This window comes from Alosa pseudoharengus, unplaced genomic scaffold (assembly GCF_046254945.1).
Source record: "Alosa pseudoharengus isolate Yale_2024_CS ecotype anadromous, Long Island Sound unplaced genomic scaffold, YU_APseudo_1.1 YU_APseudo_1.1_scf_2, whole genome shotgun sequence".
Classification (NCBI taxonomy): Eukaryota; Metazoa; Chordata; class Actinopteri; order Clupeiformes; family Clupeidae; genus Alosa; species Alosa pseudoharengus.
The window spans coordinates 46,785,022-46,800,330 of record NW_027468663.1 but is presented as its reverse complement, the minus strand read 5'-3'; the positions used below and the strand labels follow the sequence as shown (position 1 = coordinate 46,800,330).

At 43.6% G+C, this 15,309-nt stretch overlaps 1 protein-coding gene across 1 annotated transcript in view; it reads left to right on the top strand.

Moving 5' to 3' along the window:
- Positions 1-883: 883 nt before the first annotated feature.
- tnn (tenascin N) overlaps positions 884-15,309 on the top strand; it is a 32,628-nt gene continuing 18,202 nt past the window's right edge. The window contains exons 1-6 of the mRNA XM_076293303.1: positions 884-1,032; positions 6,521-6,910; positions 7,537-7,911; positions 12,180-12,443; positions 14,250-14,432; positions 14,767-14,856. Of these exons, the coding sequence (XP_076149418.1) occupies positions 6,523-6,910; positions 7,537-7,911; positions 12,180-12,443; positions 14,250-14,432; positions 14,767-14,856 (1,300 nt within the window). The 5' untranslated portion in view covers positions 884-1,032; positions 6,521-6,522. The remainder of the gene's footprint in view (positions 1,033-6,520; positions 6,911-7,536; positions 7,912-12,179; positions 12,444-14,249; positions 14,433-14,766; positions 14,857-15,309) is intronic.

The following is a 15,309-nucleotide window of genomic DNA, read 5'->3' as shown; positions in this document are numbered from 1 at the left end:
AAATAACAGTAGTCAAATGAAAAAAGATAATGTCCGCAACACTGCTTTTGACTCCCAATATTTAATGCAACGTTTCGACCCTGCTGGGTCTTCTTCAGGCAAATTCATTTGCCTGAAGAAGACCCAGCAGGGTCGAAACGTTGCATTAAATATTGGGAGTCAAAAGCAGTGTTGCGGACATTATCTTTTTTCATTTGAGTATAGTTTCCTTTGTCCTGCACCTGCCAGAAGGTGGGATGTGCACACATTAACTGTTTGCTGAACGTAGTAAATAACAGTAGCCCAAACAAATGCCTTTTCTTCCTCTGTTTTTGAAGACTCATACACGACTATAGTTGATCAATCAGAGTTTAGAGTAAAAATGTAGTTTCCATATATTTTCCATCAAATCATTGAAAAAAATGTTGTCCCAGAATCATGTGAATTTAAGTTAGTTTTCATAAATGCTCTAGCCCGTTGTGTGTTAAAACCCAGAGAAGAGAGCTGTTGACTTTGGCTTCTGGTGTGCATATATCACAATCTCTGTAAAAGAGATGAATAGGTATTGCTGTTACTGTAAGATGACACGTCTTTCAAGACAACAAAAAAAAACTAAAATCTCTACCTGTGAAATGGCATCTGGACTGAGAGAGTGCTGGTCATGTTTAACTATCAGATGAGGGCCAGTGAAGAAAATAAGTGGAATGTTTCTCAATATCTGCCTCCTTCTTTCGTTCTTACACTCTTTCTATTTTCCTCTGTTTCTTTCTTTTTTTTCTCTCTTTCTTTCTTTTTTTGTGTGTCAGGCAGCCTGGTGGAGCTGCACGAGGAGGCCCGCCCAGCCCGCCCATTGGCTTGGGGCTGAGGAGAGGATTTTAAAAACTCTTTGAGGAGACGGCTACTGTGGAAATCACATCGGGGCTGCCCAGGACGCCCGACCAGCCTGATCCCAAACTTGTCGACAGGTGTTAGGGGAGAGGCACACATCCAGCCCCACTCTTGGTCTCAGGCAGGAGGGATACTGACTCATCTCAGCAGAAACAAACTGCAGTGGTAAGGCCAGCTTTCTTCTTCCGCATTATTATTTCCCCTCACTGACTCTTGAAAGAGGTTTAATTGCTCTCTTGTATAAATCTTGTACAAAGCAACTTTAGTGTTATGCTGCTTGTGTTATGTTTGGCTGAGGACAATATAATTTAGAAAAATATTTAGAGGTTTGTATTCACAATGACAACCCCACCCCCTATGTGCTTTCTTGTAAAATCAAATGTCATTCAGAATCACAGAAGTTTTCAGTCAGGTTATTAGTTTGACTCCTGTGACATTTTTAAAAGGCTATTAAAATGCTGAATTTCCTTTTATTATCTCATTTATTGAATGGCTGCAGTTATTAAGATTTATTTGCAATGGGAGACCCTTTTGCCTCTCAAGGTGCTCAGAAATGGATTCTTCATTAGTCATCGGAACGTTGGATGAAAAATGATTTTATAAATGTTTATAAATGTTAATAATGTTTAAATGTATTACACATTTCACCAAGGATGAAAGGGAACCAACCTTACTTACAAATGTGAACACTGCCTTTTATTGATGACATACCAGGAAAGCCAATAAAAATTTGCAATGCTACATAACATATAAAATCAAGAGCGATATAATGTATGGTATGTTTAGATGTTTAGGTGCTTAGATTAATGATAGTTCCAGCCATGGGACATTCGTGGGCATTTTCTTGGTGTCTTGTGCGTTTGTGAGTATAGTACCTGTGCCACACACACTCCTTGCACTGCACTCCTGACTTCACACTCTAGGCGCTGTATTAAAGCTCCTTTATTTGGGACTATTAGCTTGGCGCTAGGGACAGAGGAGTGAACAAAGGTGAGACAAGAAATCTGCTGACTCCGCGTCCGCCTGTCTCCGTGTATTTCTGGCTCGGAAAATCCACTTCAACATGCAACCCCCCTGTCCCCACCCCAACACACACACACACACACACACACACACACACACACACACACACACACACATTAGGAACATCACGCTGCATTACATGGTCCTGGTCTGATAGTGTGAGTGAAAGTGCTACTGTGCTGGGAGCCGTTTTAATCGGTAGCCTGGATCAAAATGAGCACCAGATGTGGCTGTTGACCTGCCTGCTGCTGGCCATGAGAGGACGCTTTATAAAATACAGTTAGCGTGAGTGAGCGTTACATAAGGTCACTGGGCTAAATGCTGCCTGGCCGTAACCTTATCAAGGCCTCTGTGGTTTGGGTGCGCAGCCCGGCAGTCTGAGCAGGGGATATGAAGCTGTTGCTCTGACTCACTCATAATTGCCTTCAGCTTCTGCAGCTTTCAGAGCGGAGAGGAAACTCCGCACGGGTTGCATGTCTGTGGCCGCACTTTAAGAAGAATCAAGACTGGGGCTCCCTCCTCCCTCTCCTCTCCTCTCCTCTGCTCCCTAAACCACCTCGTTTTTTCCAGCATCAGTAAATCCTTTCGTCTTCTCTCTGATGGTGCGACTCAAATACGACTTCAAAAACACAGAGGAACAGACTGGCTTTGTCCGTTAATGTGTCTCAGGAGAGCAGAAGGCATTAAACATAGGATGTCTGGCCTTGTGTACCCCCTCTCCCCCTCTGCCCCCAGCACCGCCCTCTCCCCCCAGCACCGCCCTCTCCTCCTGCTGGAGTGGTGCTCAGTCCCTGTGCAGAAATGTAAGTGCATCTCATTAGTAGAGCAGTTACTGAGTAGTGGAGAGGACACTCTCCCCCATTCTTCCCCACACTGGAAGACGTGTGTACAATACGTACACTGCCTCGCTTTGAAAATCAGACTCTTCCATTGGCCAGGATGTGAGCTTTGGCTTGAGCAGTGCTGGTTACTGACCACTTTATGGCTGACAAACTGTCACAGACACACAAGGCAGTGATGTCAGATTTACTTAACGGACTGGTGCCATCACAAGACCATGGCAGCTTGTGGCTCTGCAGGAGATGTCAAGCAACATGGCCCAGAATCATCCTGTTTGCTCATAGCATTTGGACCCTTGGGGTCCAGGGAGAGTGTTGGCCATAAGAACAGTGGGGGTGAGTTACTGAAGGCGTTTCTGTGTAAGTGTTCAGATGGTGTCCTTCCACTGTGATGAATTCAGTCCAATACACCCTTATTCTTTATTTCTGTAAATTAATTTTAAATGCAAAAAACATCAACGACCAGTGTTTGGGCGGCGGGGTTGGGGGGTGGTGGTAGTTAAGCACTAACTTAAGATCTTAACTTTACACAATGGGCTTTTGGATACTTACATATAGAATGTATTCTATTCTATGTAACAATAGTAGTTAAGCACTACCCTAGTTCAACTTAAAAAGAGCACTGATCATCTCACCTCTGCACTCTCTCTGTCAGTTATTTAACCGTTTAGCATACCATTTTCAGTTTGTGATTACAAGTGATTTTGAGTATTGTTGAATATTGAAGGGGGCAAGTACAGATTGTTATGATTACGGCCTTGTGTTATAGCACAGTACTCCTATACAAATAAGTACTTGAGTTGTGGCTGGTTTATAAGAGAAAGAAGAGGCTGTTTCTGAGGGACATGTCTGCATTGACCACTCTCTGCTCGCCCGACCACTACAGCACACACTCTGTTTTCCACAAGGCCAGGTGGAAACCAAGTGAACTCCCCATCCTCTCCAAAAACTCTGGCTGCAGAGTGGAGTGCTGCCCTGCACCCCCCCCCCCCACACACACACACACACACCCCTCCCCCCTCTCGCCCTCTTCCACACACAGTAGCAACCATGACTGCAAAACACTGGCAGGTATCTGAGGAGCCTTTTCCAAGAGAAATAAAAGACGGGGGAAAGCAAGCATTGAATAAAAAGCACAGTGAGCAATAAACAGGGCCCTTTATGGAAGATCTATGTGGACTTGTACGCGTGCTGACCATGTCTTTTTTTTAAGAGGACACATACTTCCTCCTGTCCGTCATTCCGAATAATGCCACTTTTTTTTTTGATCAGATGTTCAGAAAGCCTATGGCGTACTGTTTTGACCATTTTCTTTTCATTTCCTGAGTTGAATGACAGACATGTTTTTACTTTAAAGTTTGAAAGCAAAATCAACATTGAAGGCAGCAGATTTGGTCGACAGACTCAATGGAATAATCAGAAGCATCCATATAATATCTTGCATATTGCAACCTACTAGCGTAGGCTATGTGAGCTGATGGTTGGCATATTCTTTTGTTGACATTCCCCACCTCTCTGTCGGGAGATCTGAAGTCTCTGGTCATCTCCCTCTCCGAGTTCATTATTTCACATCTGTTCCTCCACTCTTTCATGTGTGTGTTGCTAAATGTTTTTATCCTATCCACAGATACCAGTGCATACACTGCATTCCTCCATGATTAAAGCAATGCCCCTTCAGTTAGTGAGGAAATAACATGCATTTAAAACAGAAACATCTTTACACTGATGTCCACAGCAGGCCACCCTGGGTGCTGTAAATATAGATATCCATGCCGTGCTCCGCTCTAATAGAAAATAAGAGGACATTCTCAAAATATTACTGCCACTTACTGGTTTCATTTGGACATTTTGACAGACTTTATTCCTTCATCCTTTGTTGGCTAGGTACATTGGGTATTTAGTACATGTGGGGCAGTTAAAAAAATTGCTTCCCAAATGTTTTGCCTGACTGAGGTTGCGGTTCGAACCATTGCAAATGCGACAGTCCTATAGGCTTATCCTTTATGCTTGACTGCTTTTGCAAAGGCAGGCACAGCAATTCATCAGCAAGATGTCTGCCACTGCTGTGAAATCCGAGTTTAACTCCGGGACCGTGGCATCTCAACTTACTGCAGGCAGCTCTGCAGCGAAGATTTAACTTTCTTCAGACCACACAAATTCACATGCCTATAATAAGTAAGTTACTAGTCTTCAGGAATCTTAATGCCTAAAGACACCCTTGGGAAGATCGTTTTTTATGCATGTTTGCGGTTTGAAAAGTCTGGAGAATACTTTCCAGTGACCTTCATTAAAGGTTTCATCGATCGTGTCTAATTCTTATTCTCAATGAGGTAGAAGGATGGAATGACATCACTGCTACTAGAAATGACATCATTCCATTCAAAGCGTTCCATGCTCCTTGAAGTCCCCTGTGGTTGCCCCCATGTAATTAATGGTTTGGATAGAATGTGCTAGCGAAGCAGAGAGACAGCAGACATTCCGCTGTAAGTTGGGAGATCTATATTCCTCTTGTAAAACAAACTTGCTCCATTAAACATAATGTGATGTCCTGAATATCAATCTTTACCGTATGTTTAACATGGAGGGGAAACCCCGATTCGGAAAAAAGAACGTGACCAGAAGAAAAATAAGGCCTTGTTTTAAGCACTATGGCTATGGAAAACATTTACACATTCACATGACTTTGCCTGATGATTTCCCAGGTTGAAGTGTTGCACAAGTAAATATGAAGGGATAAGATAACCATTTTCCCCCTTTTTACCTTTTTGTCTGTTGCAGCGGTATTTAGAATAGAATAGAATGCCTTTATTATCATTGCACATAGTGACAACGAAATTCAATTCCACTTCCCCTAGTGGTGACACATAACAAGACACATGAAGCATGGAACATGAACTACACCTAAGACAAAAGACAGCAAGACAATATATGCACAGTAATAAATAAATAAATAAATAAATAAAAATTAGAAGAAGACAGTCCAAAGGGTGTTAAAACCCAGAGAAGAGATGAAAATGTAGGTCCGTTTCCAATAAACAAAACTAAGAGGAGTCCTATGGCTGACGCGTGTTCTTACAGAATATTGATTTCAAGTTGTCTTTTGTACATTTATTGTAACAAATGCCACATGAACAGATATTTCATCCAAATATACATTTCCTAATGCAATCCATGACAGGACACAACTGACATGTGTAAATCGGACTATGGCCATACACACTAACTGGGCACAAGCAGGTGATCCAGGACAGGGGGGTGGAGCTGGGGGCCAGGCCGAGGAGAGGAGAGCAGAGCAGGGCAGAGCAGAGCAGAGCACACACCTCTCTCATGATTACTGTACATTATAAAACAGCAGCTGCTGGAGGGGGAGGGGGACTCCACAGCAAACACATCACCAATGTCAATCTCTCCCAGTGACGTCCTCAAGGCGATCAGGCACAGAAGGGATTGGGGATGGTGGGGGATCGGGTGCTGTCAATTGTTTAGGGGTTTAATGGCACTTGGGTAAAAACTCTTAGAGAGTCTAGAGGTGCGACACTGGAGGAAACTGTAGCGCCTTCCAAAAGGCAAAAGGGTGAACAGATCATGGCCTGGATGGGTGAAGTCCTTGATTATGTTTTTTGCACGTTGCAGGCATCTGGTGTGATATATGTCTGTGAGTGATGGCAGCTGTGTTTGAATTATATTTTGTGCAGATTTCCTTACTCTGTCTATTTAAGCGGTATAGAGAGACTTGGTGAGCTAAAAAGAGAGTGAAGTGAATGAACCAAGTTTTCTTGCTTTCTCCTCAGCGATGGTGACCAGACTAAGTCCTCTGGGAAGGCTCCTGCTCTTGATGGGGATGCTTCTCGCCATCTCCTTATTCACTGTGGCAGAGGACCAGGGGCCCGAAAAGGGGGTCACTTTCAGCCATGTTTACAAGATTGGCACAGACTGCAAGGTGGGGTCTCAGGCCATCCTTTCCACTGACCAGAACACTGACTCCCAGGGTGCCATGCAGGAGTTGACTGTGAACGGAGAGAACGATGTCGTCTTCAAGCACAACATCCGCCTGCAAACACCCTCGTGCAGCTGTGCCGACTCGGAGGACTTCAAGTCCCTACTCTACCGCGTCAACGGCTTAGAGGAGGAGGTGACCTTCCTGAAAGCTCAGTGTGCCCAGGGCTGCTGCAAATCAGCAGGTATGTGCATGGATTCAGGAGAAAAGTTCATTGGTATTACACAGACCACACTGAAACCATACAGTTGAATAGCCACATGTCTCTTCTCTTTCTGTGTATGTGCGTAAGAGTGTGATGTTTGTGTGTGTGTGTGTGTGTGTGTGTGTGTGTGTGTGTGTGTGTGTGTGTGTGTGTGTGTGTGTGTGTGTGTGTGTGTGTGTGTGTGTGTGTGTGTGTGTGTGTGTGTGTGTGTGTGCGCGTGTTTGAGTATATAAGAGTTATGACTGTGTGTCATATTTCTCTGATCTAAAGCCCCAGCTGTTACTCATCTCACAGTTTGATCTGCGTGCTGTGCTTCTACTGTGTGTAATAAAAGCAGTCGTGAAATGGCTATATGTATTATCAGCAATATCGTGGGCAAAGCAGCATGGGACATCACTTCTTAACCAAAGAGAGACCATATGTGTGCTTTCACCATCACATAGTGTACTTCACCAGAAGACCTCATGAGCCTTGAGGACTACTGCTCTAGTATACTGCTCTGGTGTAATCCTCTGGTGTAGCCTACTACTCCTCTGTACCACTCTGGTGTGAGACTGGTCACTTTTCATGAACAGTTCAGAACAGAGTTACTCTTCTATCACCAGGCATGGACACGAGCTGCAGTGGCCATGGCACGTTCCAGCACGACACGTGTAAATGTCTGTGTAACCCGGGCTGGCAGGGTCCTGACTGCTCCGTGTCGACGTGTCCCGACGACTGCAACGACAACGGCCGCTGCGTGGACGGACGCTGCGTGTGCCACGCCAGCTACGGTGGGGACGACTGCAGCCAGCTCCTCTGCCCCGACAACTGCAACGACAAGGGGCACTGTGTGGACGGCAAGTGCGTCTGCTTCTCACATTTCACAGGGGAGGACTGCAGTGTCCAGCGGTGCCTCAACGACTGCGTCGGAAATGGCCGTTGTGTGGATGGACGCTGCATCTGCGATGAGGGATTCTTTGGCGACGACTGCTCCATGGGTAAAGTTTTATTCATATTTTTTGTTTGTGTAGAACTGCTATCACACTGTTAAGTAAGTTATATTGCACAGGTATTGCACAGACACATTGACCTACACAAAGAGACAATGACTGGATTTGATGGATAGAAAGATCAATGATAAAAGCACCATTATGTCCTCCTGTATAGAAAGGAAGCTATTCAGCTTATTGCTTTTCAGAATGAATGAATGATTGCTCACATGACAGGGAATTGACAGCAGAAGTCATTGTCGGCTATCTCAGTTTAACATGTAGTAACCAAGTCCACCAGTTCAAATTTTCCTTAGAGACCCTGATTGACAGCTAGTGGCAGAGAGTGAGAGATCCTTCAGAGATATGGCAGCCCCAATGGAATGTGTAGGTCAGGCTCATCAGAAAAGACAATATTGCTCATGGTAGACATTTCAGTGAGTGGAGGATCTGAGTTTACACTTCAGGATAACGAGTTTCAATTTGAGAGACAGTGTAATTGAGATCATTCAAAGACCAAAAAAAAAAGCAAAAAAGCTGTGTCAGGGAAGTGGGGTTCTGTACTGTCCAGCAGTCTTCTCTGCCAAACTGTCTCAACCCAGGGCTCTGCTCATAATATAAAACATTTCACACCTCAAGCAAACTTCAGAGTGAACTTTGAAGTTTTTCATATAATATTATTCACACATTTGGTCTGTTTTAGATTATGTAGATCACCAGTGGTTTGGAGATGGACAGAAACACTGACAGGGAAGATACTTTAGCAAGAGAATATGTTTGTTAAAGTGAAAATGAAAAATCAAATCCAAATGCAACAAGCCCACATCGGTATGTACTTCTGTAGCAAACTGCGCAATGTGAGAGAGCTCTCCCATAAAGAGCATCCACTGTTGCATGCCATTAAACAAAAGTCTTTTCAAACCACCAACAAAACTAAATTTTTACCCACGTCCTAAGTATGTTGTTAGTTTATTTCATCTCACTCAATATACCGTATGCCTACTCAGAAATTGGTTGGCTCTCCCAGAAGGGCATAACTTCAGGTTGAATGTGATCTAATATATTGTCAGTAATAATAAGACTATAAACTAACAAATGAAAAATCGCAGGCTGATCTTCATCCTTGCCTCAGAAGAGCTGGTGGATTTTTCAGAGGTCTTCAAAGTGCGATCAAACCCTAGCAGATGTGAGGGATTTAGTTTGGTTAGTGTGTCAGGCCTCCTCCTGTGCTGGCTCTCAGCACTCTTTCCACAGTGGCAGACGAACCACAAATAACCACTATTACTACTATTGTGATAACTGGGCTTCTTATTAGAAATTCCAGTACTATTACAAAAGTGATATATGTGATGGGAGTTCCCAATGGTTGGGCTTAAATGCCGTGTAAGTATGTAAATTATAATACAGAAAGACACTCTTTTTGAGTTGACTATACATGTTATTAGCAGAGCTGTGCTGATTGAAAGCCCATTCATGTTTTCGAAAATGTTTTTAACACCATGGCGACGTCTTTCTGGCTGAAATGCAGTGCTGCAGATTTACGTTACTCTTTATTAAGTCCAAACATGATTTTGTTATGATTGTAATTTTCATTTTCAAAATGTGCTCCCCTCATTATCAATCAGTCGTGACACGAATTTCCGGTACTTGGGTTTTTTTCTACGCCTTAGATGTTAATTTATTTGTCCCGTTGGCCTTTCTGAAATATTATTGGGGGCCAAGCAGCGAAGCTGCGAAGGCACCCATTGAGTTACTAGCTTTTCCTATTATTACACTTCTGCCATTGGAGTCTATGGCAGCCCATAGAACGCCTGGCTAAAAAGTGCAGATTTTTTGGCAGAAAGTTTCGGGACACTCCACTGACCATTCACACTCATTTACGGACCTCTAAACCCAGCCATCTAGCGCCACCAACAGGTCAAAATCTGGCCGAAAATTGAACCGCTGGGTCTAAAGTTATGACATTTGGCACACTGATTCAGCACTGTCCCATGATGACTCTCACCAATTTACAGAACTCTATGCCCAACACTCTAGCGCCACCAATGGGTCGAACCTGGATTGCATTCACGCATGTGACCATTGAACGGTGCGTCCGATTTTCACATATCAGGCACCGTTGGAATCCCTGGACCGACCTAATTTCAATGAACCCTATTACGTCACTTTCCGCCATATTGGACCTCCGCCATATTGGATTTAGTCCAAACTCTACGAAAAGTTTCAGCGGTTACAAATTTCATCCGATTTTCACAGAACTTGGAGGGGATGATCTTCAGACCGAGCCGCACAAACGATACTGGTCAGATTTTTTAATTTCATTTTTGTTTGCTCGTGACAGCCAATCCAATATGGCAATGAAGCCACCAAACAGGAAGTGGTAAAACATCTAGGTGACGCTTTGAGTTAACATAACAAGACTTGATACCATTAGTCAGGACACTGTCCCAATCACTCGCACCAATTTTCATGCATATACATTGAACACTCTAGCGCCACCACCAGTTCAAAGCTGGACATGCGTTCATGCTCGTGATCCTTGACTCTTTTGTCTAATTTTCACAATTGAGGTAGCGTCTGAATCCTTGAACAATCTTGAGTTCATCGACCCCTATCCCGTCACTTTCCGCCATATTGGACCTCCGCCATATTGGATTTAGTCCAAACTCTATGAAAAGTTTCAGCGGTTACAAATTTCATCCGATTTTCACAGAACTTGGCGGAGATGATCTTCAGACCGAGCCACACAAACAATACTTGTCAGATTTTTTAATTTCAAGTTTATTTGCCCGTGACAGTCAATCACACATGGCGACGATGCCGCCAAACAGGAAGTGGGCTAACATCTCGGCTACGCTTTAATGTATGAAGTCCAAACTTAGTACAGGGACTTGGTATCTGATTGTGAGGACGCCCTAGGAAATTGGCATCATTTGGCCTCTATAGGGGGCGCTGCAATACAGGAAGTGAGCTTGTATCTCAGCAACGCTTTGATGTACGAAGTCCAAACTTGGTATAGAGACTTGGTACCTGATTGTGGGGATGCACTAGGAAACTGGCGTCATTTGGCCTCTACAGGGGGCGCTGCAATACAGGATGTGAGCTTGTATCTCAGCAATTCTTTGATGTATGAAGTCCACACTTGGTACAGGGACTTGGTATCTGATTGTGAGGACACAGTAGGAAATTGGCATCATTTGGCCTCTATAGGGGGCGCTGTAATACAGGAAGTGGGCTCAAATCTCAGCAACGCTTCGTTGTATGAAGTCCAAACTTGATACATGGACATATTAGCTGATTGTGAGGACATGTAAGGAAAGTGGTCTCATTTGACCTCTAGGGGTGCTGTAATAAAGAATGTGAGCTCACATCTCAGCAACACTTTGGTGTATGAAGTCCAAACTTGGTAGAGGGACATGGTAGCTGATTGTGAGAACACACAAGGACATTGGTGTAATTTGGCATCTAGGGGCGCTCTAACAAAGTAAATGAGCTTATTTCTCAGCCGTTCTTTATCCAATTGCAATCAAACTTGCTGTGAGTGCTTGCTCCTGCCATGGCAACGTCATTCCTGCTATAGCGCACTGCTTGGCCCCCGCATTGCTGCTTGCAGCTATATTTTAAGAGTCAAATTGTTACTGGCAGTACCTGGAAAGCACGGCAGGAACAGGCGTATTAACTGCCACTGGATGGATTGGCTCCCGCTGAACTTTAGGAAAACATTCAGCTTCCTGCCACTCGCCATGTGGAACAATGTCCAAAACTTCTGTGCATTCTTTCCTGGTTCATGTGGTCTCCACAGCACCCATTTCCCTCGAGCACTCCTGTGTATTCCACTTTTCCCCCCCTTGTTGTATTTCTTTGAATTTGCCCCGTCTCAGTATTTTCCACCTATGCCCCCGAGGGGAGGCTCTGAGTGGAAATTTCGCTCTTGCCTGACAGCTAACTGCCTGTCCCCTTAGGGCTTGAGTCCTTGTTATTGAAGTCCTCCTGATGCTCTTCCTCTAAGCCTTCTCTCTGCGTTGAAAGATCTGTCTGATTTTGTCTAATTTTTGCTGTGTTCAAACCAAGAACACAGAACTATACTGTGCATATCCTGGATGACCTGTGGGAACAAGCCACATGATAATATACCATCAAAATTAATCGGAAGATAATAACGATACTAGTTGCATAATAAAAGCATACCTCAAAAAAGTGGCAAATTGTTGCATAGTGTTGCTTTAACATGAACCTGACAAGACTGCACCCGTGTGATTGGTTCCTCTCGCTCACAGTGATGGGTCCCAAAGAGCTGCGTCTGCTGGAGGCCACCGAGATGTCTCTGCTGGTGGAATGGGACTTCGTCAGAGGAGCCGAGTACTATGTGCTGACCTACCACCCAGAGGGCGACGAGGGGGCGCTCATCACCGTCAATGTCCCCAACACAGAGAACTCCTATTTAATCACTGGCCTTGTCCCGGGGCTCACCTACGTTGTACAGGTGTATGCTGTTATCAAGGAGATCAACAGTGAATCTGTCAGTCTAGAGGCCGCTACAGGTAAGAGCGCCACTCTACTCAGCCAGACAAGCTTATAGCTTAATCATTTGGGATCGAAAGGCTGCAGCATGCAGCTGCTTGACGTCCTTCCGTGCAAGGCATTAATCTGCTGACGGATGGGTTGTGAATCATTAAATCACACTGGTTTTAGCCAATTAAAACCAGAAGGAAGCAGTAGACACGTTTTATGGGAAGGAGGACCACTTACAGATGCAGTTGGGACATGTGCCTTGCGGGAGTGCTCTGTGATGTGGCCCGCTATGAAACCCTCTGTGGGCTCGGCTCTTATGGGAGAATACAGAATGTGCTCTTCATCTGGATATGATGAACTGACTGTCCCGAACTGGATGGGACAGTTTCTGGTAAAAGCTTTTAACTTCCACATATGCAACCATTTTCAGATGGTTGGGGTATAGTCTTGCCACCAGAGAAAACAACAGTGTTATTTAGCATTGAGATGCAAAACCTGTTAACAGAGTCTTTTTTTCCCTTTCTCTTGGCTGTCTTCAAATATGTCTCAGACAGGAAGAGCTTTGTGAAAGGCATCCAGAGTGGGTATTGAAAATAAATCCTACAGTCAGCAAAAGTCTACTGAAATTCAGCCATTCAGTGTATTAAAAACCAAATCACGTTCTGTTTTCCGTTTCTCCTTGGTATAATTCACTGAGTGTACAAAGTGCAAGGCCAGGGTATATATTCAGTTGATGGACACACATCATCCTCTTCCACATCTTTATGAGCCTCCGGTAGCCCCAGAACAGCTATTGAAGTTGTTATCTACACAGCTGGTATCAATTGAATCATCTTTGGCAAGGCTGTGAACAACTTCAGCAGCTGAACGCGCGTGTTTCCCAGCCTGCCTTGTTGCTGTGAGAGCAGTTTGCTTGCCTGTCTATTCAACTCTGCTCAATGCACTAGTTGTTATGCCTTTTTTTCAATGTCTATTTTTGTCTGTCTTGCTCTAAAGGATATCTGGCTGATATTTGTGAAGAAGCATTATGGTCTGTTGTGGACTTTCCCCATGGTTACGCTGCCCTCAGTAGCCTTCATGCAACCCTATCTCCTCATTGCATACGTAAATTGCCAGAGTGCCACTCACTGGGTATCCAAAGATGACTAACATGTGTCATTCAAATGCTAACAAGCAGTGACAATGTAAAAACCCTAAGCTCCCATCAATCTGAGAAAATCAGTTTGATATCTTGGGACAACAGTTGTTTTCCTGTGAAAATAAATGAATAGGTCTTGATGACATCTGAAATAGGTAGTCTTGAAGGAAGAACTACCTTAGAAGCTGGGCATCACATTGACACAGTCAAATGCCAGCCATGTACAGTAACAGGCTGTTACTTTTAGAAAGAAAACATTACAATAGTCTGGGGTGTACTTTATTTCAGCAGTACCACACACATATATCTAAAAAACACGTCTTCAAGGCCTCATTGCCTGATCAGCAATATAGTGGGTCCATGACAACAGCAAGCTCACATTGACTGCACTTCACCACCAGTGGAACTGAGAATTTGATTTCTATCGCCTTCCTAACGTATCGTTTTCCAGAGATTTCAAATGACATATATCTGCATCCATATCAACTGTGTTTTAGACACAGGAGTGTTGTTTGAGCAGTTTTACCTCTACGAGGACCTGAGGAGAACGATTGTTGCTACACAGTGCATTTCTGATTTCATGTCGTACTGATTCGGCCTCCTCAGACTGCATTTATTTGTCTGTCAGTTTATTACTTGAGTGCTCTATGACCACTGTTACAGTCACAACTTGTTTAATTATTTGTTTTGCATACAGAGCTGTCTTCTGTTAGCGGCATCCGTGTCTTGGGTCAGACAGAGGACTCCATCCAGGTGGACTGGAAGAACCCCGACATAGAGTTGGATCATTTCCGACTAACCCATGCCAGTCCGGACGGAGAAGAAGGGACAGAGACTGTGGCCATGAGTGCAGAGGCCAGAACCAAGCACACCATCGTGGGTGAGTTTGCTTGTGTTCTTACATTCCCTCCCACACTACAGCTGAGTCAAAGAACACAAATAGTGGTCTTAACCAACCCTACACTAAGTGACACAATATATACCTTTGGAAACACTGGAACAAACATTTGTCTGTCATTTGTATGTTTATTTGTATTTATGTATGTACCCTTTATGTATTGTAATATGGGAAAGTAATTTGTGTGTTTGTATGTATTTATGTGTGTATGTACCCTTTATGTAATATATTGCCACAGTGTGTGTGTTTTTTATCTGGACTTTTAGTCTCCATGGAAGGATCCTAAGAATATCTGTGTATATGTGTTTTTTTACAGGTCTGCTCCCTGGCACTGAGTATCTGATAACAGTACAGACTATCAAAGGAACGTCAGAGGGCAAGGCATCATCAGTTACTGGACACACAGGTCAGTTTAGTCTTGTTGTTGCTTATCTTAAGGGGTGGCTACAGCAGGGTCTGTATATGTGATGGATGAATATTAAATGAATAACACATTACACTATGTTAGGATGTATTGCCTAGCTATGTATCCAGTATGAACTATATGTTATGATCAATCTTCTTTCTTTCCATTTAAAGTTCTGGCATCTGAGCCTTAGATGATTACAGGCGTTATTATAATATATATATATATATATATATATATATATATATAGGGATTATATAGCACTATTTTAATTGTAAACATACTAATTTCTTTCTTTGCTGATGTGGAGGCACAGACATCAATAAAGCCAGATCCCTTATAAAGTTCCTTTTTGAAAGGGTTCAGTGTTCAGTGTTGAAATGTTACTTGACCTCAACAGCTTAGTTTATATTTTAGGTATATTTTTCTTGTCACCATAAATCAATTAAATGA